This window comes from Ceratotherium simum, chromosome 14 (assembly GCF_057802395.1).
Source record: "Ceratotherium simum simum isolate JZ-2026a chromosome 14, ASM5780239v1, whole genome shotgun sequence".
In the NCBI taxonomy this organism is placed as follows: domain Eukaryota; kingdom Metazoa; phylum Chordata; class Mammalia; order Perissodactyla; family Rhinocerotidae; genus Ceratotherium; species Ceratotherium simum.
This window is the reverse complement of record NC_141913.1, coordinates 52,463,194-52,486,352: the sequence shown is the minus strand read 5'-3', so window position 1 is coordinate 52,486,352 and position 23,159 is coordinate 52,463,194. Positions and strand designations below refer to the sequence as shown.

The 23,159-nt window shown below is 36.0% G+C and overlaps 1 protein-coding gene across 1 annotated transcript in view; it reads right to left on the bottom strand.

Moving 5' to 3' along the window:
- The window catches only part of CDH7 (cadherin 7), a 125,204-nt gene that overhangs the window by 18,085 nt on the left and 83,960 nt on the right, over positions 1–23,159 (bottom strand). The window contains exons 7-11 of the mRNA XM_004422624.3: positions 17,198–17,451; positions 5,510–5,646; positions 4,259–4,380; positions 3,497–3,614; positions 71–322 (exon numbers count right to left, since the gene is read on the bottom strand). Of these exons, the coding sequence (XP_004422681.3) occupies positions 71–322; positions 3,497–3,614; positions 4,259–4,380; positions 5,510–5,646; positions 17,198–17,451 (883 nt within the window). The remainder of the gene's footprint in view (positions 1–70; positions 323–3,496; positions 3,615–4,258; positions 4,381–5,509; positions 5,647–17,197; positions 17,452–23,159) is intronic.

The window sequence follows — 23,159 nt, the reverse complement described above, 5'->3', positions numbered from 1 at the left end:
AGAGAGAAAAGTCACAATACACAGTTGTTGTGACTGCTATTACAGCACGAGCACTGAAAACAGTACCTACCCAGTAATGTCAAGACACAGGCAAGTATTGCGATCAGGGCTCCCGTACTGAGGCCAGCAGGTAGGACGTAAGCCTCGGCATTGCAGGTCTGGGCTATCCCATCTGCATCGCAGTCACAGACACGGATGGTGAGGGTGTTGGTGCTGCTGAGTGAAGGTGATCCACTGTCCACGATGAAGATTGGCAGATAGTAAACAGATTGCTCCTGTCTCCGAAAGCCATTTCTCCTGGTGAGAATCGAGGCTGTGTTGTCTAGGATAAAGAGAGCAAATACATAGCACAAGATTTCTGATCCAATCAGTCCTGCCAAACTTTATCTGATTTAAGTCACTCTGGTTTCTTTGATGAAGAGCCATATTTCCAAATATTGGTTCATTTTAATACATTTTAAAATATTTGTCATGCTACACAGTTATAACCAAAGAAACAGTTATAAAATAAAAGTGAATATGAAAATGTTTATGCATCATTTACTGTATGAACTGCAACTCTGTAAAAATTACATGTAGTACATCCTTTTAAGGCTCTCAAATTTCAAACCATACACTTCTTTACAGGATGGTAAAAATTAACAGGTTAAATATTTTTGCAGCATCATCAGACAGCACAGATGAAATTTCTAATCCAAGCTTTCTTTGACAAGTTCCAAGCCCAATATAGAAACAATTAAAACAAGCCACTCTAGCTTTATTTGAATTGAGTAATGCATAGATATTCAAGAGAGGAATTATTATATTGTTTTTAAAAATTCATATTGGTATATATTGTTACCAAACCCCACGTACGTATATAGACTTTTTGTCAGTGACAAAATAGGTCATTTCCATTTCATTTATATTCAATATTCTATTTCATCTAAACAATTATAGTAATTATGAAACTTTTAACAGTGATCAATAAGTCTGTATCACATCTATAATTTCTATATCAGAATAGGTTTTTTTATCTGCTAGCAATTTATCCAGTGAACTTGTCTTAATTAACTAATTAGAAAGTTTATGTGATTCTTTAAATTTACAGCAATTAATGAAAATATGAAGGAACAGAAGGAAAACCAGGACCACAGATTAATCCAGTGTGCTTTAATATATATTTCCTTTCCAAACTGTCAAAGAGATATTTATCCAATGTTATCATGAAAGAATTAACAATATTTTAATGAAAGAACAAGCTGAAATCTGTTCTGTCTCAAAAAGCACAAAACAGCCAGCCCACATGAGACTGCAGAAAACGTATAACCTGCAATTATTGATGCGGCAGGAATAAAACTGTTTGATTTTCAGATTCTATCTGGTAGGTGTTTATGTAAACAAATCTTTTATTTTAAAAAGTATGAATTTGAGAGGTGTTCATTAAGAAACTCACATGGAGTTGTTGAAGGATATGGTCTTGACTATGTTTCTATACGCTTAACAGCACATGCACACACACATCTGCATCTTTGCCTCCCAAACATTCAGATGTTATACCTACTTATGATTTGATACACAAAGTTTTTCAAAGTTGTTGATTTGTGATCTAACATGCCTGACATCAAATCACACATACACACACAATGAATTGAGGAGCACATGTTGAAATGTCCAGTATGTGAGAAGAGAACCCTATGTTCAAGAAACAGATCATGAAATTCATCATGTCTGTATGTGCTTCCTACGATGGAAGCCAACATAAGAAGGGATATTCTTCTTTCCTACATGTTTTCCTTCAAGGTACAGGCTAGGGAGCTCTGGGCTTAACTTAGAGAAATCTTTCAATTATGTGGCAGTGTGAATGTCCCGAATATCCAGACATTTTTGTTCACGTGCTGCCCAACAATCATGGTGGTACTGGATGATGACACATGGGGGAATATTCACACGCTTCTTGGGAAGGTCATAAATTCCCTTCCCTGAATTTGTGCTGGATGAATACAAGTGCAGAGAACTGTCCCTTCCAACTATGATTAGGTCAGAGAGTTTGGGATTACCCACATAGAGAATGCTCTTCGTTTTATATTACTAAGGGGACAAGATACTGTTCTCATTAAACCGAGAAAGGGATCAGGAAAAATTATTATTTTCAGATTGAATTTTTGAGGCCAAAGTTGCACTTTCTGCGCTAAAGCAAGTGGTGGCTTCAAGCAAAAGCACTTACGTCCATCTTCTGAGAGCAAGCCTTTTTATTTTTTTAATTAATTAATTAATTTTGTGTGTGTGTGTGTGTGTGTGTGAGGACGATCAGGCCTGAACTAACATCCATGCCAATCCTCCTCTTTTTGCTGAGGAAGGCTGGCCCTGGGCTAACATCCATGCCAATCTTCCTTATGTGGGACGCCGCCACAGCACGGCCTGACAAGCGGTGTATCCGTGCACGCCCAGGATCCGAACCCGGGCTGCCAGCAGCCAAGCACACGCACTTAGCTGCTACACCATGGGGCCGGCCCCTGAGAGCAAGTGTTTTTAGATAAGCCAGTATTTGACTAGCAAATCTATTTCTACATCTTTTTTTTCTGAAAACTGATTCACACATTCAATCTGAATGAAATAATTACACTCCATATTGTTGGGGAATACTGTTTTCTCTTTATATCAGCTGCAAATACTCTCCTTCTGCTAAAATAAATACCTTGAATGAAAACCCATGTGAATATATATATATATATATTCAAAATTAGACAATAGATAGTAGGTTCTCATGCTTCTTTTAAAAGTTCTTATAATTCTCTCCTTCTCTCATGCTCTCTGTCTCTATATACATATAAATAAAAATTTTTTATTAAATAAAATTAAACCAAACCAAAATTTACTATAGGTGGATTTGTAAAAATGTTTCTATAATGACACTTAGAAAACTGGTAAGTGTTTACTTTTGAAGCACATAAATGGGATTTGGGATGACAGGGAATTCCTTTGTTCTTTTTTATTTTATATTTTTTGCATGAAGAGTATGTTTTTATTATTTGCATGAATTACTTTTATTTTTATGTTAAAAATAAAAGAATAACTGATGTTAGCATTGAAAATATTAAGTCAAAGTTGATTTAGGTTGAAATATGTAAAGTCCAATTATTTTCCTAATGTGTCAAGTTATAGCTGAGTAGAATAGTCTTTGTTAAGGCTATTTAGCTGGCTCTCAACAAATTAGATAATTTGGATAAAGAGCTTAGTATACAAATAAGGAAGCAAATGTCTAGAAGAAAAGACAGAGAGAGAGGGATTTGGCTTCTCCCCCATTTGGATTTAGGCCTAAAATGATTTAAGTAGCCGCTTATTCTTCATGACAGCAAATCCATAGATAAAAATTACTTGAGGGTCTCATTGCCCTTTAATTAATGTCCTTGCTGGTATAAAAAAAATCCATAATCAGCATTCCTGAGGGAGAAAAAATACTTGCTTAGAGAGTTTGTACCTGCTGCCTCCATCTATGACAATAATAATACCTTACCTTTGTTATCGTTCAGTGAAAAGTTGTGGTTATTTGTTGCATCAGTCGTTAAGCTGAAATAAAACTGGTGTCCATTGGATGGCTCATCTTTATCAACAGCACTGATTTTCTGGATAACCTAGGGAAAGAGAATGTAAAACATGAAAGCACATTGGTGTGCTCTGCTATGTTTTTTGAGGCAAGACAGAGTAGTTTTACACCTTATAATAAATACCATCTTCCTGAATGAGCTGAGGGGAAGGATCAGATGTACTAATATGAACTCAATCTCAAAAGGGCTCTGAAAAACAAATCTGTCCTTTTCAAAATTCATGTTTGGATTTACTTTTGTGACCCTCAGAAATAAGCTGTACTAACTGATTACACCATCCCAGTAAACATCACAAGACACTGAGCAACATGGATGAGGAGAACAAACCACACCGAGATTACACTCCACTTCATTCTTAGAACCTGCTGTGGAATGTGGGAAACAGCCCAAATGTAATATACCATATTTCTCCTTAAAGGAGTCTAAGCCCTTAACCATTTACCATGGCTTTTACAATGTTTGCCTTTTCTTCCTAAGGAATTTTCATCATCCTAATTAAACCAGAATTTGAAAGTTCCTTTAATATTAGTTTATGCTCCACATCAAAATGTTAGTTTTGCTGAAACATGCTGATTATATTTTACCTTAAAGCTGGCAGAATTTCAAAGGCAACTGCTGCTGGATATTTAAAGAAATCACTACTAGGAGCAAGGTGTTCTGAAGCCCCTTACCTGCCCTGGCTGGGCATTTTCACAGACGGTGGTTTCATAGTCCATGGCAAATTCAGGGGCATTGTCATTGATATCGAGGATAGTGATGGCGACATAGCCTCTTCCTACTTGAGATGGATTCTCTAATAAAGAGGAAAATGTTTTATCATTTACTCTGAGAGTAAAGCTGTTATTCCAATGCCATTTTTCTCAGGCAACTCATATTAAAAACAATCGGAGGGGCTGGCCTGGTGGTGTTCCGGTTACGTTCACGCGCTCTGCTTTGGTGGCCTGGGGTTCGCAGGTTCGGATCTCCGGCGTTGGCCTACACACCGCTTATCAAGCCATGCTGTGGCAGGTGTCCCACATATAAAGTAGAGGAAGATGGGCATGGATGTTAGCCCAGGGCCAATCTTCCTCAGCAAAAAGAGGAGGATTGGCAACAGATGTTAGCTCAGGGCTAATCTTCCTCACACACACACATAAAAACAATTTGAGTCAATCAAAATTGTTTGCGTCTCTAAAGCACAATTCTAATAAGGAAATGACAAAGCCTCTAATGAAATCTAGAATCATAACGTTGTAGAGTTTAAAGAGAGCAATAGAAAATGTGATCCGAATGTCAGATATATACGTGACATATATATATATGTATGAATATATATATAGATATGTAATTTTTTAGTCGCTGATGAGAAAATCATTGAAATAAAAATAAATAAGCCATGAATTTCAATATTCTTTGACGCTAGAACCCATATTTGTATGAATATAGACTATATAATATATATGTACATAATATGCATAAAATATAATTATGCATTGTTCTTGCAATGTTTTTCTTATCAGGGACTAAAATTAGTTCAATATTAGAATATGCAAATCTGGGTGTCTTGGTTAGAGATCAATTTACTAACTGAATGGGTGTCTTGGTTAGAGATCAATTTACTACTTTTCGTAAGCTATTTGACCAACTCCATATCAGCATAAATGCAGCATATGACATACAACCACAAAACAATAAGAAGCCCTCTGAAGGTAACTCAGCTCCATTATTTTATAGTAATCTCTTTTTATTAACTTTGTAAGTATTAGCAAATAAAGTTAGTAAATATAAATATATTTCACAGCTTGAAATCAGGGATTGTAAATATTTTGTTCAATTCAAATAAGCACCTAATATAATTCAAGTTGAAATTATAATCTCATGACAACCCGTTCTCCACTCTCAACATTCTCCATCATAATTTAACTTTAAACCTTACTACTTACGACTCTCCATTGCAAGGACTGTGATATTATGAACAGCATTTGTCTCCCGATCCAAAGATTTGGCGGTCGTAATAACTCCACTGTTGGCATCAATATTGAAGTATCTCTCCAAGTCTGTGTTTCTGTCAATTGAATACCTAATTGAACATTAAAAAAAAAAAAGTTCAACATTGATGTTTGATCACAATTTGCTAAATTTATTTCATTAATTGCACAGGCAATCACCAAATACTGCTGACTCCACGATCTGTCACATTAGTAACATAAATATATGCCTAGTTTAAACCTACATCAATATTATAGTTCGTTCATAATCTGCTTGTCAGTTATCTCTTTCCTTTTCTATCCTACAGTACAAAATAAACACCATAGTATAGTTGTCTTCACAGTGGATTTGAATATGCCACTATAACCTTCAAATTCATTTTATTATTATTTTGGCTCCTAAAAACCATTTTCAATAGATTTAGTAGCCCTGGCCATGGTTATGGGTCCTTCTAAAATGAAATATATGTAGACATCTTGCCCCTTCACATATAATTAGTAACATCTTTTGTCTTGATAACACCAGCCTGATCTGAATCTTTTTTCTGTGTCTGTCACTCAGTGGACTTGACCAGGGTTCCACAGATGCGCTTCAAAGTAGAACTTCTAAAATCGCATGAATATTTTGGTGTGTAAAAACCTTTTCTCAAAATATCTGCTATCCAAATATTAGTGAAAAATTACTGCTCAACTTGTATTCTTATTCCATTATGCTATAATTTGTCCCATACACAAAATTCACCCTCCCCTCATTAATGATTATCTTCAAACGACCCTCTCAGTCTTTCTAGTTGGGTGAAATAAGGGCTCTCATTTAAAAACAAATGAGACAAATAAACAAAAGAACAAACAGATAAACACACACTCAATTTAAGTTAAGAAAGTATTATGTTTCCATAGTAGTTCTCCAACTACTATTATTAAATAGTGTCATCTACTTCTAGTCTGCTGTATTACAAAATGCAAGAAACACAAAAAGGAAAGAGGAGGCATCAGAAAATACTAGAAAATAAAATTAAACATAAACAAAAAAATATGATTGTCTTTGTGCAGCAACAGGTGTTTGGGTGTTGAGAATATTAGGAACTTATTTTTCGATGGCTTCTATTTTCTCGATGGCATATGAGACAAAGTTATCAGCTGAGACAGCAGGAAGGAGAAGGTGGTTGGAAGACAAGGAGAGAGAAGTCATTTTTTTAGAATGGACACATATATATATATATGTACACACACAAACACTATACATATATACACACATACACACTAGGTGAAGTGTAATGAAATAGCTAAGCGTTATGAATTGTCCCTTTGAGGTTTGTAGTCATTAATTTAATGTGAAACCAGTCATCCTGTTTGTTTGTCTTGCTCCGTTCTCATCCATGTGTTTGAAGGTGCATACAAAGCAGAGGGCTGGGTTTAACCAGTCAATGGGTTTAACCAGACAATGGAAGGAGAGAGGGGTAAGGAGGATAGGGACATATACACAGGAGTGATAATAATGAAGGCCCATGGTACATAAGTTGGTAAGAGAGAAGTGAGGAAATACAGGAAGGCAGATTGATACTGAGAAGATGTTGGTACATGAACAGATTGTAGATCTTTACAGCATGCAGAACTGCTGGAGTGGGAGGTGGTGGACAGAGAGCAAGATGCTTGAAGCAGATGTTCAACAGAGAGTATATATATGAGAGCTGACAAGCCAACGGTATGTTCATAAGAATCGGTGACCGAATTGGAGCGGAGGAACAGATCACTGGAGTCAAGAAGACCAAGAAAGTGAGAGGCCAACATGTTTGATGGGTCATGGGTGCAGCTGAATCAGTTACTAATCACTATGCCAGGAGTGGTGGTGGGAAAGAATAAACTGGTCCGAGTACTAAAATCCTCAATGAATCAGTGTGATTATTGTATATTTGGTGGTTGATAGCAACATGGAAGATTTTGAGTAAAGTCTGATGACACATTCCACAAAAGAGTTGAGAGTTTTGAGGGAAAAATAAAATTAAATAGTTTGAAAATGGCAATGGCAGTACAAAATGTATTCACTCTCACCTCCAGGATCTGTGCTACACAGGATATGAGAGGAAAAACAAATCTCACTTGATATTCCTCACATCCTCTCCTTACCATCCTTATATTATAGCGAAGTGTCTTTACTCAAATCAAAATCAAACCATTCCACTTAAGCTGCCCATTTCACTTGCTCAGACCTTGTCAAGAATGTTTTTCCTTGGATTTAGATAGTTTTCCCTCTATACAGCTTTATCTGAATTGAAAGCAAATGTTTCCTATTTTAAAAAACAAATTTCCTCCACTTATGTCAAGTTCACCATTGGCCTCCATATTGTCAAATCCACTGTTCACTTCTCCATTTTTTTCCTACTATCTCTCTCATCCAATGTACTACAATTGATCACTTGCTCTTGACCACTTGCTCCTCCTCAAAACACATCCCCCCTACCTTTACTAATACCGCATCTTCCCTATTTTCTCCTACCTCACCATCTGTTCCTTTTCAGTCACCTTGGCTGGTGCACCCTCCTCTTCATGATCTCTAATTACTTGAACTCCCTCTAACCTCTCCTATGGCTTCCTCTTCTTTATGTAAACACTTTTCCTTAGCAACTTATACAGTCTCATGGCTTAAATAACTTCTATAATTTTGATTACTCCCAAATTTATATAAAATCTCCTTGGCACATCAGACTTATATACTGAATTACTTAATATCGCCACATGGATACACAACATGAAATGAAATGTAACATATCCAAACTGATGTTATAATGCCCACAGTCCCCAAAACCTCCTCCTTCCTCTCTCTTTCCCATCTGAGTCAATAACGCCACCAGTCACTTGATTGCTCAATCTAAAAATTTGGAATTGGTCCTTGACTTGTTTTTCTCCCTTACCACTGCATCCAATTTCTCAACAACTACTCTCAGGTACTGTCAGTCCAAGTTACCACCCACTTTAGCCTAGATTTTGCATTATTTTACTCCTTATCAATGTACTTCCATTCTTACTGTCTACAATCCACTTTCTACACAACAGCCATATAAACAACAAAGAATTTTATTTAATGATACAATAGAGTTTAATTTTCAATTATATAGAAGGGCTAGATTTTCTTCTCTGAAATGTTGCATTAGTCAAACCAATATATGCCAATATTTCATATTGTTAATATACTATATATGTATGCATTTGTGTGTGTATGTATGTGTGTGTATATATACATATATATATAATAACTTAATACCCATGCACTCATGCATCAATTGAGCCAATACTAAAAGACTGAATTGTTCATTTTTTCAAATCATTATGATAATGTTTGCATATTCAGGAAAAAAATAGACTTCTAGAGTCTTACAAAGCAAATAGGCCCTGGACTTGACATATATCTGTCTAAATGAGTTCATGTAATTATGTATCTAAATGAGTTCCTGTAATTCCCTGCAGAGCTAAAGTCAATGTCTAAAACATTTGCCTGTATTATCAATAGCCTCAAAGTTCCCAGCATTAGAATAAATGAAATTAAACTTGAGAATTCAGGTAATATGTTAAATGTCTCCAACTTCTATTCACCTCATAGAAAAATCCCTAATTTTTTAGGGATCTGGTGATTACCCTAGGCCTTTATATGTTTTGAAGAAGAATGGACACCAGAGTTTCTATCATTCAAATATTAATCATTTCTAAATCATAAACTCTGTAGCCTCCACTTATAAATTGTGTATATTTTTAAAATAGTTATAATTTTCACTTATATCTCACTAAATAGCATAGCCTCATACATATACGTATTTGGTAATTTGTGAATTATTCTGATATCTTATGTCTCCATTTCATTCATTCATAAATTCATCAACCATTCTTGAGCACCTGCATGTGACATTCTATTTCAAGAAATACAGGAGATAAACAAAATATTTGTTAAAATAGCAACCTATAATAAATATTTAGGAGAAAACCAACAAATTTCTATCCTAGAGTATGATGAAAGAAGTCAGGGCAGGTGTGGGAGAGAATAAGGTATTGGCTTGGGAAGAGATGGAAGACCTTGGCAAGGACAAAGAGTAGACAAATTGTCCAGAACATTCTGTATGGTTATTATGTTTCTTAATCACAAGGACTTAGGATCACCCAGTGTTAAAGGGGTTCCCTATTTTCTACCAGCCCCTCTGGACATGCAGAAAACTGGATCTTAAGTATAAGGCATTAGCTACTCTATAAATTTCCCTGAGAAAAACAATCCCTTACCCAAGAGAAATAGAGAAAATATGGGCACTTTTTAGAATGAGAGGTGCAAAACGTCTTTGAAGAGAATCTGGGAGGGCTGACTGGGCCAAAAGAGAAAAAAGGCCCTAAAGAAGTCTGGAGGAGCACACTCTTTGCAGCTCTAGATCCACTGGTCTAGCGACTGAGATGTGTGATTACCTGAGTCAATCAGAGGCTGAACAGGAAGGGAGAGGATTGGTGTTTCTCTAATTATAAACCAAAGTTAACGTCAATGCATCTTCTGATGCAGTTAGTGGTATGTGGACTCACAATGATCCCTCTAGTTTCTACAAATTACAGCCTAAAATGCTTGGCCTCTTTCAGTTTACGTTGGAGTGACCCACTAGAGAGATCACTTCCATATTTTTGCAGCGACAGTTAAAGCTTCTGCCGTATCCATTTATTACGCAGGCTGCTCCAAATCTCGATACCCAGCCTCAACCCTTTCCTGAGATTTTGTAAATTACTCCAGATACCTGCAACATCTTCAACTCAAGCTCAATGTATGTAAAAGCAGAGACATCAACCTTTCCCCAAAACTGCCCCTCCTTCTGAATGTTCTCATTTTCAGAATGTATTTCAGAATGTATTGAGTATTTAAAACACAGTTTACATTTTTTCCTAATCCTCAAACAACTATGAAAGGTCATGTGTGACAGAGACTTCTATTTGCATGCCTAATATCCATTTGCCCTTTATTCTTGTTAACAGAACTCTGCTTTTGCAAGAGACAGCCATGATCCAGCTGAAACTACATTTGCTAGCCTCCTTTAGAGATGTGGCATCCTTATACCTAAGTTTTAGCAAAGGAGATGCACAAGAAAGTTGGTGGGTTGAGTATCATTGAAAAACTCCTTAAAGGAGAGGAGAGAGTTGCTAATTCAGCTGGCATTTGATTTTTGCCCCTTCTCCTCTATCTCACCTGGGACATGAACACAATGGAAAGAAATTCAAAAGCCATCTTGTAAATATGAGGTGACAGTGCTTGATATAAGCCAAAACCCTTGATGACATTATACTGCCAAATTGTCAGTCCTTGAATGCACGGCTCCAGACTTCTCATTAGTGAGTCATTAGTGTTAAGCTTTGTTGCTACTAGCCAAGCACAATTTCTAACTAAGGCAAACAGATACTCTTCTTGACATATTTCAGTATTGGACTCCAAAGTCTCACAGTTGGCTGTTGAAGGAGCCAAGATTCAGAACCATGTCGTCTGAGCCATCTTTCCAGCATATACATTACCTAGAAATGAGATTTAATCTCTGCCACCTACAACTCTATGGTTCAGCTTCTTTTCATGTTTTTTCCCATTGCTCTCCTATCTAAAACCCTAAGACAGTCACACTGATGTATTAACTGATTAATCAAATATCCTGTGTGTCTCCATTTCTGTGCCTTTCCTCATGTTGCTCTTCCTGTACTCCCATGTTTCCCCCTTTCCAATTATTTTAGTCCTACTATTCCTTGAAGACAATTCTCTAGTATTAAAGCAGCCAGCCTTTCCAGTTACATCAGAAATCATGCCTTTTTAAGAAAGCCTGCAGTGTGTATGATCCATGGACTTTATCACATGCTCCTTGTGCTACACAAACCACAGACAGGAGATTCATGAACAATATTTATAGCCACGACCCTACCACAAACTTATTGTACTAATTTGGGCTTTTCATTCACCATCTGTACTCTTCTATTTATTTATATGCAAAATGAGAAAGTTTTACAACATGATTTCTCATTTCCAGATTTAACAATGGATTTTTTATACATTTTTGTGTAAGATCTCTTCTACATCTAGAGAACAAGAGGATTGGGCCCCCATCTTGTACACCTGTATATCCTCAACGTTCTGCACATCTGCTACAAAATGAATCCCAAAAAATGCCTGTTATTATCATTGCTGCTATTCAATAAACTATGGAGATCAATTAAAATGCTCTTCATCATATTCACAAGTAGCATTCTTATCACCCAGCTATGGATATGCATGTCAATTTCACAAATAGAATGTATAGGTGAATGGGCTGGATTAACACAAATGTATCATCACTACTCCCCAAACGGCAAAAGATAATGTACTAAATCAGCATGGACAAATCTGATCAATAGAAATAGCTGAATCATTTGAGTTGAAACCTTAATCTCTTAAGAAATTTGTGCATGTGCATGTGTGTATTGCTGCAAGGAGTGTACAGCTTTTGATACAGACCTTGCTAAAATCCTGGAACCACATTTTCTAACTGTCTGACTGGGGGCATGTTTATTTATAACGAAGAAATATTAATGCTTGCCTTATAGGGCTTTAATGAGAAATAAGTCACTTCAAAATAAACTACTGAATCCAATACTTAGCGATGCCACTGTTTGCATCCTCACCCCCTTCTTCTGATAATGGCAACTCAATTTTCCTTTGAGGATTTACACCTTCCCAATCTCATGCAATCTTGATGGCGCTCACAATCAAGATGCCCAGAACTTTCTGGGTAAGAGATGACACATGTCCTAAGACAGGCCAAAACACTTTCCAAGAAATGTGAACAATAAAACAAGGGCGACAGAAAAGAAAAGAGTTGGCACTAGTTCATCCCACTGCTGCTTCCTGAAAAGACTGTCTGCTCTTTCTTGCTGCTCATATTTATAGAGAAACCTTACTCCTCTCTTCTGAAGACTGGCTAATCAACTTTTTATTTAATTCTGTGGGACACTCACAAATAATTTAGATTAAAATAATATGTATAAATATATGCATTCAGACAAGCTACTTAAAAATACACAGTGAATTAGTCAGACACCCCAAATGTGTTCATACTAGTCACACTACATAATGTAATATCTGATACTATTTTATCACCTTTTATCTGAGGACATATGATACCAGGAATGCCAAAGAGCCTGCAGGTAAATATCATTACCCTAGTATCCTTGAACATAAGTACAAATATAGTTCTGTATTTAAATTGTTAGAAATTCTAAAAGTGATCCCTATTACTGCTTATCACCCCTCTTCACATCTGATCTTATTTGTAATAATATCAGGTTTCAATTCATTAGCTATTTTTAGCATAAGGACTTTGGGCTTGCTGTGCTACCTACAGAAATAAATTTAGCACTAGACTCTTAGGATATAAGTAAATTAAACATAAACAGACTTTGCATAATGTTTTCTTGGCTTGTCCAAATCCCACCATCCCTCAAAGCCCTGCTTATGCTGTCACTCCTTCAAATGAAGCCTCACGTCCAGAGAACTCGGAGGGATTACAACTTATCTCGCAATTTGCCATGTTACAGCTGTGGCATTTTTTCCTCTCATATCATCTAACTCTTATGCGATCTTATTTCTTCAACCAGATTGTAAGTTCCTTGAGGTCAGAGGGGATGTTTTATTCATCTTTGTTTTTCCTGTCAGTATTTTCCCTAGTGTTGTGCACAGAGCAGGTTCTTAATAAATGTTTGTTGATTTATCGAACAGTCTACCAATGCTGACATAAGGAACAAAGGGTCCTCTAGACTCTAGGCTGCTTTTACAGTTTTTACCATCTTATTGATGAGAAACACAGAAATGAGGTTTCTACTGTTCAGAAAGATGATCAAAATTAGCAGAACACAATCTGTCTTTCCAAGTTCAACAGATAAAGCCTGATCTGTGATGCTCAGAGCCAAAATTGACATGAAATGGTAAGCAACTACATAAGAAATAAAAAGCCAGAAACATGCTGGCCCTCAATTACCCACTTTTGCTTTTTAAAAAATCCCTTCTTTTTTTCTACCTAAGTAATCTCAAGTATCACCTAATTTCCACCTTCGGTTTCCAGTTTCCATATAGGAAAAGAGGAAAGCAAAGTGTACATGAAATGGTGGGCAAGGTAACCTATCCGGATGGTGGGCAAGCTATAATGAAGATATAACATTTCACAATGGTGCTATATTCTGGCCGATCACTGGACTCCGGGTTCGTTCAATATTTCCACCTATTGCTAGATACTTCCAAATGGTTGAAATGCTCTATGGGGGCGCAGTTGCCCCAGTCCTCTTTAAAGAAAGTGCACATGCGCAGAGAAGAGCTATGCATAGATTTTAGCTGGTGGCAAAAGTAGGTAAAAATTGAAAAATGCTGGGCAAGGCAGGGATCATGTGGGAAGAGAATCTCAATTTTGCCTTGCTGGAGGCAGGTAAATGTATTTCTACCTAGAATTCTAATCTCTTGATCCATATATCAGTAAATAGTCCAAATATAAACGGAAAATGCTAGATTTCAGTATTTTACTAGAAAGCATGTCAATAAATTCATACACTAATTATATAATTTCCCATACTGTTTTAGAATTCAAATACTATTGGCTTAATTTTAAACAATTACAATGAAACACACACAAAAAACTGTTTTTCCATCCTTCTAAGAACTATAATATTTCTAAAGATATAGAAGCACAAAGCTCACAAGTGTAATACTCTTCACATCCAATCTCAATCTGGAGATTCATTTTTCCTAGGACCTCAGCAGACTGTGCTATTTACCCATCCATTGGCATTGTTGAAGGAGGGCTTACATTCTGACAGCTACTTGAGTGCCCAATGGAAATACATGTTTGTCCATTAAATAACTATGTAATATTTTCTATATATTGGAACATACACAAAAACAAAACAACCTTCAGTATAGATCACCAATACAGTTCCTTGTAAAATATATCTCCTTTCATTGACTTTATTGACCTTGAAATAAAAATGATATGAAAATACAATCAACTATAATAATAGCAAGGTATGATGATAATACTTCCTAATACTTAAGTCATGATTCACAGTTTAAAAGCATCAGTTATTTCCTCTTTATTTCTTAATCTTCAAAAAAAGAAACCTGGAAAGGAAGGAATAAGAGTTGCTTTACGTTTTTTATTGGGTTACATGGAAACTTAGGAGGCTAAGTGACATCCCCTAGATCACTCAGCAAATAGCAGTGCTGGAAAGAGAACCAGTCTTCTAGAGAATGCGGAGGAATACACATCTACTCACCAAACTACAGAATGAGGAGACTGGCCTCTTAAAGGATATCACAGATGGACAGGGAAGGAGAAATATGTGAGAGACAAATATAGAAAAATATAAGCTATGAATGATTATGCTGACCTTATTAAAAATGGTATAAAGTAACGTTTCAAGAATACAAGTATTAAATGTAAGTCCAGAAATTATTTTTACAAAAGCAAAAGAAATATTCACACATACACAAAATAACATTTTAGTTCATTTTGAACAAAGTCTGTCTCTGTCTATTTGGGAGAGTTAGGGATCAGAAAATGACATAAGATAGTGCTAATCTGAACTTTCAGGTCACCTTCATTAGTTTTAAGAAAATGAAAATGAGGTTAAAATATGGTGCTGGCCAGCTGCTCTTTCATTGATGAAGGTGACAGAGATTTTTACCTCCAAAGTCAACAGAGTTCAGCCTTTGCCCCTTTCTATCTCTGTCCTTCAGGGAGCAGACCTGGCGCTCACTTCAGCTCTAATTCAAGTCATTGCCTACTTGGTCCTACTCTTTCTCCTTCTCCCACAAACTATTACATAATATTGGATTTTTTTTCAAACAAAATATTATAAAAAGTGAAATATTTACTTTGAAAGGCTTTGTAACAGGATGATACACAAACAAATAGGTAAAGGAAAAATAAGAAACAAGATAAAAATATCAATGCAATAAATCAAAATTTTCTTAAATCCTCTCATTCACTGAGGTACTGAATTACAACATGTATTAGTGTCTCTTTCTTTTTCCATATTCCCAACTTCATGAAAGCATTCTCTCTTTCTTCCCACTAAATTAAATGACTTAAGCAGAAGTCAGACTATCCTTAATAGCTGATCTATGTGCCCACAGTTGTGCTGCGGTTGATGGTTCATGAGGGAAGAAGACTTAAGTGTGTCACCAAGAGATGCGATGCAATAATAAACCCAAAGTCAAGTTTGTCCAAGTCAATAAGACTTCATGGATGGAGCTGAGCTCAAGTTAGGGAGCTGTTTTGACAATGAAGGCTGGGCTATTACAGGGAGGAGGGGTAGGCTTATTCTATCCAGTACATTTTTGACTCTCAAATATTCCAGGGCACAGGAGATTATATTCTTAGAAATGGTTTATAATCACTGCATTAAAAATAATATAGACATCCATATAAGCTGAATTTGTTGTATAGGTAGAAAAACAATGAGTATGACTTCATTTTTGAGATAACAATTATTCTATACCAATTCTTTACTAGGCTATGATATCGTCAGGCAAAAGAGAAGGAAAGGAGAGCACTAATTACATATAAATGCCTAAATCAGTTTATTATTTTATGGAGATAAAAGATTATGAGCTTTTCTTAATTAAGAATCATTGTATAAATTATAGATATTTTTCTTGACATTTTGTAGTTAATGTCCAGACTTAGCTCAGAAGCACTTAGCATTGTCAAATATTGGTTCAATCGAGAAGGTTAGCTTATAAGCTGAACATATTTGAATGTAAAACATTCATTGAGTTTTGTACTTTATAGACTTTGTAATCAAAATCCAAACTGTCACACTAAAAAGTCTTACTTATGAACCTAAAGTAAGACATGTAATAAAATGGAATTTCAAGTATATCTATATATAATATTCACTTAAAAAGACAATTTATCATATGCACACAAACACATGCATAAACAAAATCATATACATAGATCTCCGATTGTAAATTTCAGGTAAAAAGTATGAAACGAAATGTTGTTATATTTTTTAATGCTTACATACCATCATTTTGTTAGTCCTAAAGAGGTTAGTGGGTTACAACAATGTGTCTAGTTTCTATACATGACTACTGAAAGAACATTTTTAAATAGTCTTTATACATAGATAAGGTATTATTTTATTTTTTATAAGTGAAAATAATAAACCAAACAGATGTTATCCAAATAGACTAATATGAAAAAATGATGTTTTAAAAATTAATCCCTAGTTTAAATTGTTTATAAAATTAGTTTTCTAATATATGCATTTATCCTACAACTAGGACATGCATCACATCATCTTTTAAAAGAGTTTTCTTTGAAAGCCCTCAGGATAATTGGCTGAATAGGAACATCAGCTATGGCTTATGGATAATAATGGCTGCCTAAAAATATTGCTACATAATGATGCCCTTGGATAATCAGGTGACTCATTTTTGAATTAGTAAAATGTTGAGTTGTTCTGACCCTGTTTCATTTCTGCTGCTATGGCTCAATACATATACAAAACTGGTTTTCATTTGCTATGAACCAAAAGCATCATAATGCAGAAACAGGAGTTGTGAATAAAGCACATGTTGTAAAATTGCAGAAAAGGAGAGCGATGAGCTTTTACCTCACAGGACTGTTGGAGGAATCTGGGTCATGAGCTGCTACAGTGCCAATGATATTCCCAACTTGGGTAGCTTCTGACACTTCCATGGGGTACAACGGGGAGGAAAATACGGGGGGCTCGTCCACATCTTCCACAATTATCTTCACGGTTGTCGTGTCACTGAACGGCCCCAAGCTCAGAAAGCGAGGGTCGGCATCTTTGTTTGCAGCTTCTATTCGTAGTGTGTAACTTGTTTTGGCTTCAAAATCCAGGTCCTGTAAAGCAAGTTATTAGGAAAATTAAATTGCCAATTAAATAGTCAGCAAAGCAGAGCCTCTTCATTTATGAATGTCAATAAGCATAGAAAGGACTCAGCTACAAAAATGCACCATCAGCATTCAAAAATAATAAATAATAATGCCAGTCAGAATCCTTGCCGCTTTTCTGGCCCATAGACAATGATAAGTGCTTTTGCGCTAACTTAATCCGTTCTGCTGCCATACATTGCATGCGCAAATGCAGGTCTTTAGAATATTATTTGAAAGACAACTGATAAGATTTAAAAATCTTTTCCAACAGGGACATCAGGTAATATTCTTCAACTGTGTAATTTAACTGCACTACCCAGGGGGGCACATGAAAAAGGAAGAAAGATACAACTTCCCACTGAATTTCTCATTTAAAAGGTTATTTTCATTGATTTGGGGGACTCTAGTACAATCCCCACCTCTCAGGTCATCCAAATGCAGGCGCAGCAGCAGAGGTAGCACGTTGAGGCTCTGCAGTCTGAAAACACAGCCGATTCTTCTCCATGAGGCACCCATTGGTTCCCCCTGTGCTATTCCTCCATCAGTATACGTTATACCTCTCTTATTTATATTAGATGGTTGACAGTTGTATTCCAGAATCTCTATTCTGTAACTTTCCAAGAGGATTAACATGCTAACACTATCTCAAAAGTAGTGACCCAAGTCAAACCACACGGTAGTTTAAAAAAGTTGTAAGGGCAATTAAATGTTGTCCTAGAGAAGCAACATCTGTGAAAAAAAGAATTATATACACAACATGTTGAAGTTGTTTGTGACAATACCATGCTTCTCTTTCTTCAAGGGATACCAAGTCACAGCTTTTTGTGACTTTCCATCTCAATATCACCACTGAAAAATTGTCCCAAAATATTCTTTACATTTTATGATATAAAACAAAAATTTTAAAAAGTAAAGAAAGTAACAGAAATAGTATCAAATATGAAGCATAATTTACTTAATTGTCGATATTTAACAAGAAAGCATTAAGAAAAATGGGCTAAAATGTCATGGTGAGACTTGTAATCCAAATTCATCCACCATGTATATGGGCATAGGTGTGTGCACACATGTAGGTATGCATATAGGCCAACTCATCCCACAGGATGTGCTGCTGATTAAAATAAATAAAACAACGTAGTTCTATAAATATAAAATAGAATACATACATACACCCATTATGTATGTATATGCTATATATATGACATATAGTGTATATATATATATATATACTATCTATAAAATATAACACACATATATACCTGTGCCCACATACATATAAAATATAAATATATATACTATATATGTATGTATGTATGTCTGCATATAAATATTACATAAAGAGATTCCATGGCTCATCTCTGGTTAATACTGAGGGGAAACTATATAAATCAAGACGCAAAATGGGTTTACAGTATCTAGACCAGGGAGCACTTCCTGAAATGTTTATTTGCTTAATATCTGTCTCATCCAGTAGATTGTAAACTCCAGACCGTTCTGTTCATTACCAGCATTCTGGGTGCCTGTTATGAATTTGGTATGCAGAAAGGGCTCAATAAATTCTTGTTGAATTAGAAAAAGCTAGAATGCAGATATCCAAGCCAGAAGAGCCTTAAAATTGAGCTATACTTTTGCCCCAGAAAATCCTGATGGCCAAAGTGGGAAATGGGGAAAGAAACAGTCAGGTACATTGTTTTTCTTGACCACAGAAAACTTCACGGAATCTCTATGGGAAATGCAGTCTTAATTCTTATCTGAGGCTTCATGTGACAATGCTGGGGCACATGGTAGACAGTGCCCTAAACCTTCTTAACAAATTCTGTGATGTTTTTATGAGACTACCTTTTTTGTCTAGTATCTAAAAATATTTGTAGCCCAATGGTTCTCAACCAAAGGTGAGAAATCAGAACCACCAAGGGGAATTTTCTAACACACGCCTGCCCCTTCCAAGACTTTGATTCAGCAGATCCAAGACAAGGCACAAGGTTATGTATTTTTAAAAGGCTCATCAGGTAATTGTGATGCAAATTCTATTGTAAGAAACCTGACCTCGTCATTAAAATTTTCTTGGGCCTATACACGTAATCCAATATTTAATTTGGGTACTGCTGAAAATAAAGCAGAGCATTCTTATTTACCTAAATGTACTTCCTTAGAAACTCTAAACATACTCACAAATAGCTTGGATATTAGCCTATTCAGTTTGTTCTTATATTTCTTATAAAACTGACAAATTGCGAGAGAAATCTTATTCTCATATGTCTATACATGATAGACTGTGTTTAAAAATCCTGTTTACCATCTCCTTTTAAATCAATTCAAAACCATGATAACTTTTAAGATAGTCATTCAGGTTTACCAAAAGGGAAACCAACTATTTCTGTATTCAAGTAAAAGTTTGACTGACTTATGAAAGAATAATTTAAAATTACTGCACAAATGAATGCAATTATTTTATAGCAACTTGTTTTTTCAAATGTGTCTAAGAGGCAACAACATGAGGTGTAGACATCTGGATGCCACTGAGTCATAAAGAAACACAGTAGCATGCATGATGATTGGCTGCTTAAAAGCTATTATGAAAATAGAGCAATAAAAGAATTCATATCAAAGGCTATGAATCAAGACTACAGACAAAAGGAATTGCTACACAAAATGATTGTCAGAGCAAATCAGAATAAGCCAGACATCTTGTTTTCAAAGAGGGGTGTGGTGTGATAGATAGGATTGTTAAACAAATTGAAGAAAAAGCTTTTGCAATAAAATTTTAATTCCTGTTTCTCTTTCTCATTGACTTCTATATAAGCAACACATTCCATAACTATTAGATTTAATGAGTAGGGTTATACTTGGAAAAAAAAGTTAAAATAACAATTGAGGAAAGACAAAGGAGAAGGAAAGAAAGGGAGGTAAAAGTCATGTCTAAACAGATTCTGTTCATATTTGAAACTACATCTCACTGGAGACTATATATAATTGGAAATTTAACCAAAACCCTGTTCACACTGTAACCCACAATAGCAAGCAATACATAAGCAATAGTGTGTCTGCCACTGGGTCCACATGTAATTTTGGACTTTCACTGGAACTCTCTGCTATTTAGTTTTCACATCAATTAATAATACCAACTTTGCATCTTTTTAAATGCATATTACATAAGTTTTTTTTTTTCTTAAAGAGATGGCAGTTTAATGTCTCAGAGGGGCAGAGCTGAGTGAGAGGGTTGCAGAGCCACTTCCCCCACAACTCTAGGACACACGCACTCTATCCTTCCCGGGGGCCATGGCTCTGGGGCACCCACAGAGGCGAGAGGTGGCTCACGCTGCCCCCAGGGGTTTTCAGGTTAGGGAACCTGGAATCAATGTGAGTCACACAGACCCAAACTAGCAATGCCAAGGAGCCATTCTGGGACCTCCAGAAGCTGCCTTTTCATCCATGTCAGAGACACTGAACAAGAGAAGCAGCTTGTTTGCCATATTCTTTCCCAAACTATAAAATAGGGTTGTTTAAATTTGTTGACATCAAAGGATGATGAACCTTAGGATTAAAAAAATAAGCATCATAACTAAGGCAGGGGTCAGCAACCTTTTCCTGTAAGGACCAGATGGTAAATAATCAGGCTTTGCAGGCCATACGTTCTCTGCCACATGTAAATGAATTAGTGTGGCCGTGTGCCAACAACACTTCGTTTATAGGCACTGAAATTTGAATTCTGTATAACTTTCACGTATCATACAACATTCTTCTTTCGATTTTTTTCAGTCATTTAAAAATATAAAACCATCCTTAGCTCTTGAGCTGTACAAAAACAGGAAGGCAATTGTTTGCCAATCCCTGATTTAAGGAGTCCAAAATAATAAGCCTACCTTTCCAGACTAGATGCTCAGCACTCTTGCTCTCACCCCTTATACTACAGTTAAAATTAACTGCTCACTGTAAACAGCACACTGTATCTCCCAGTTCATATCATCTGCTGCTCCTTCTTTCTCATATAACTTTGTCTGCTTTTTCTCTTACTGAAATCTTTTCAAGACATCACCTTCTTTATGCGTGTTCCCATCATCCCCTTACTTACCTAATAATAAAACTTCTTTATATTGAGAGCTAACTATGAACAAGGCCTTTTACACATATCTCTAATGTGCCTTAAAAAAGATGCAAGGTTGGTATTATTAATTGATGTGAAAACTAAATAGCAAAGAGTTCCAGCGGAAGTCCAAAATTACGTGTGTCCTACCGAGCAGACACACCACGTGAACTCAAGGCCATGTCCATCCACCACCCATTCCCTTTCTGCTATAACAAGCAGGCATTCGTCAGGCTCTAAGAGCAATTAGGGCCTCGTATTGTATGACGTTATCACATTTAGGTTGTTGCCTACCTCACCAATCTCATAGGGTTGCTGTAAATTATTTATAAACTTAAAGCACCCAGAACAGTGACTGACACAGAGTAATCACCGTACTGTTTAAAAATTTGCTGTGTTACTATTATACTATTATTTCTGCTAGATTATGAGCAAATCAGATGGAAAGTAAAGACTATGTCTTCTCTTCTGTTTCCTTGACAACACCCAGGCCTATGTCTTCAGTAAAGTCAGTTAATAATATTTGTCTCTTGAATTAAAAAAAGTAACTATCACAAAGAGTGGTCTCTCAATAGTTTCCCCTGCCATTTTTAGCTTTTTCAATGCTAAAATCTAAGTTAAAATATAATCTTGAAATTCATTTAATACAATCATTACACTACATTTTTCTTTCTCCATATAGCTTGACTTCTGGTCGACAGCCAAATATGCTCTCATTAAGTTCAGTGACGACCTTTTAGATCTTGCACTTTTGGCCAATGCTGTTGTTGATGTTTCAGGAATTGATCCAAGTTGAATCCTTCTGGACATTCTTCATTCTGTTCTTCTAACCACAGCAAGGTACCATCAGAGCTGATTAGTGTGTGTGTGTGTCTATATATTCAGTGTCTTATGTCTAATGTTGATTCTACACAAAAGCACTACGACTGTTCATCATCTTTAAAAATATTTCTTTCTTTGGAGATTCTACCAGTCTTTTGGATCAAAGCACATTCTGTTGCTTTCAATATCCTCCCTACTTCTTGATCAAATCAATATAAATCTATTTTCCTAAGTAAATGGGCTTAAATGAGACTATACCTATGGAAAAATAACTCTCAATCATAACTTTCCCTTTATGATTATTTTACTCTAAATAAATCTATTAACCAGAACCTTAAAATGATCTAGAACTTGAAAAGGATATCTCAGCAAGAATAATTTTGTACACTTATATACAAAGATAATGGTTCTAAAGTTATTCCCCAAATACTTTCCAAAAGCAAAACACATCTTCTTTATTATGCAAAACTGCTCTGCTGCCTTTACTTTCTCCCGTCCCTGGGTTGTGACCCAGGAGGCCTTAAGGTTCCCCTCAGCCTGATCAAATTAAGACAGGCTTCTTCCTGACCCTAGGCCTCTGACCTCGCTTTTCACAGAGCACTTATTTTAGAAAACTTCTATTGTAAACTCATTCTCTGTCCCTTTGAGATGTAAATCTTTTTAAAAGCCTCATGCCACTTTTAGAGCCCAGGAATGTGTTTCTCCAGGAACTGGGAGCCATCTCTTTGGAATGTAATCCTCGAGGAAGATAGAGCCTCTAGAGCCAGCT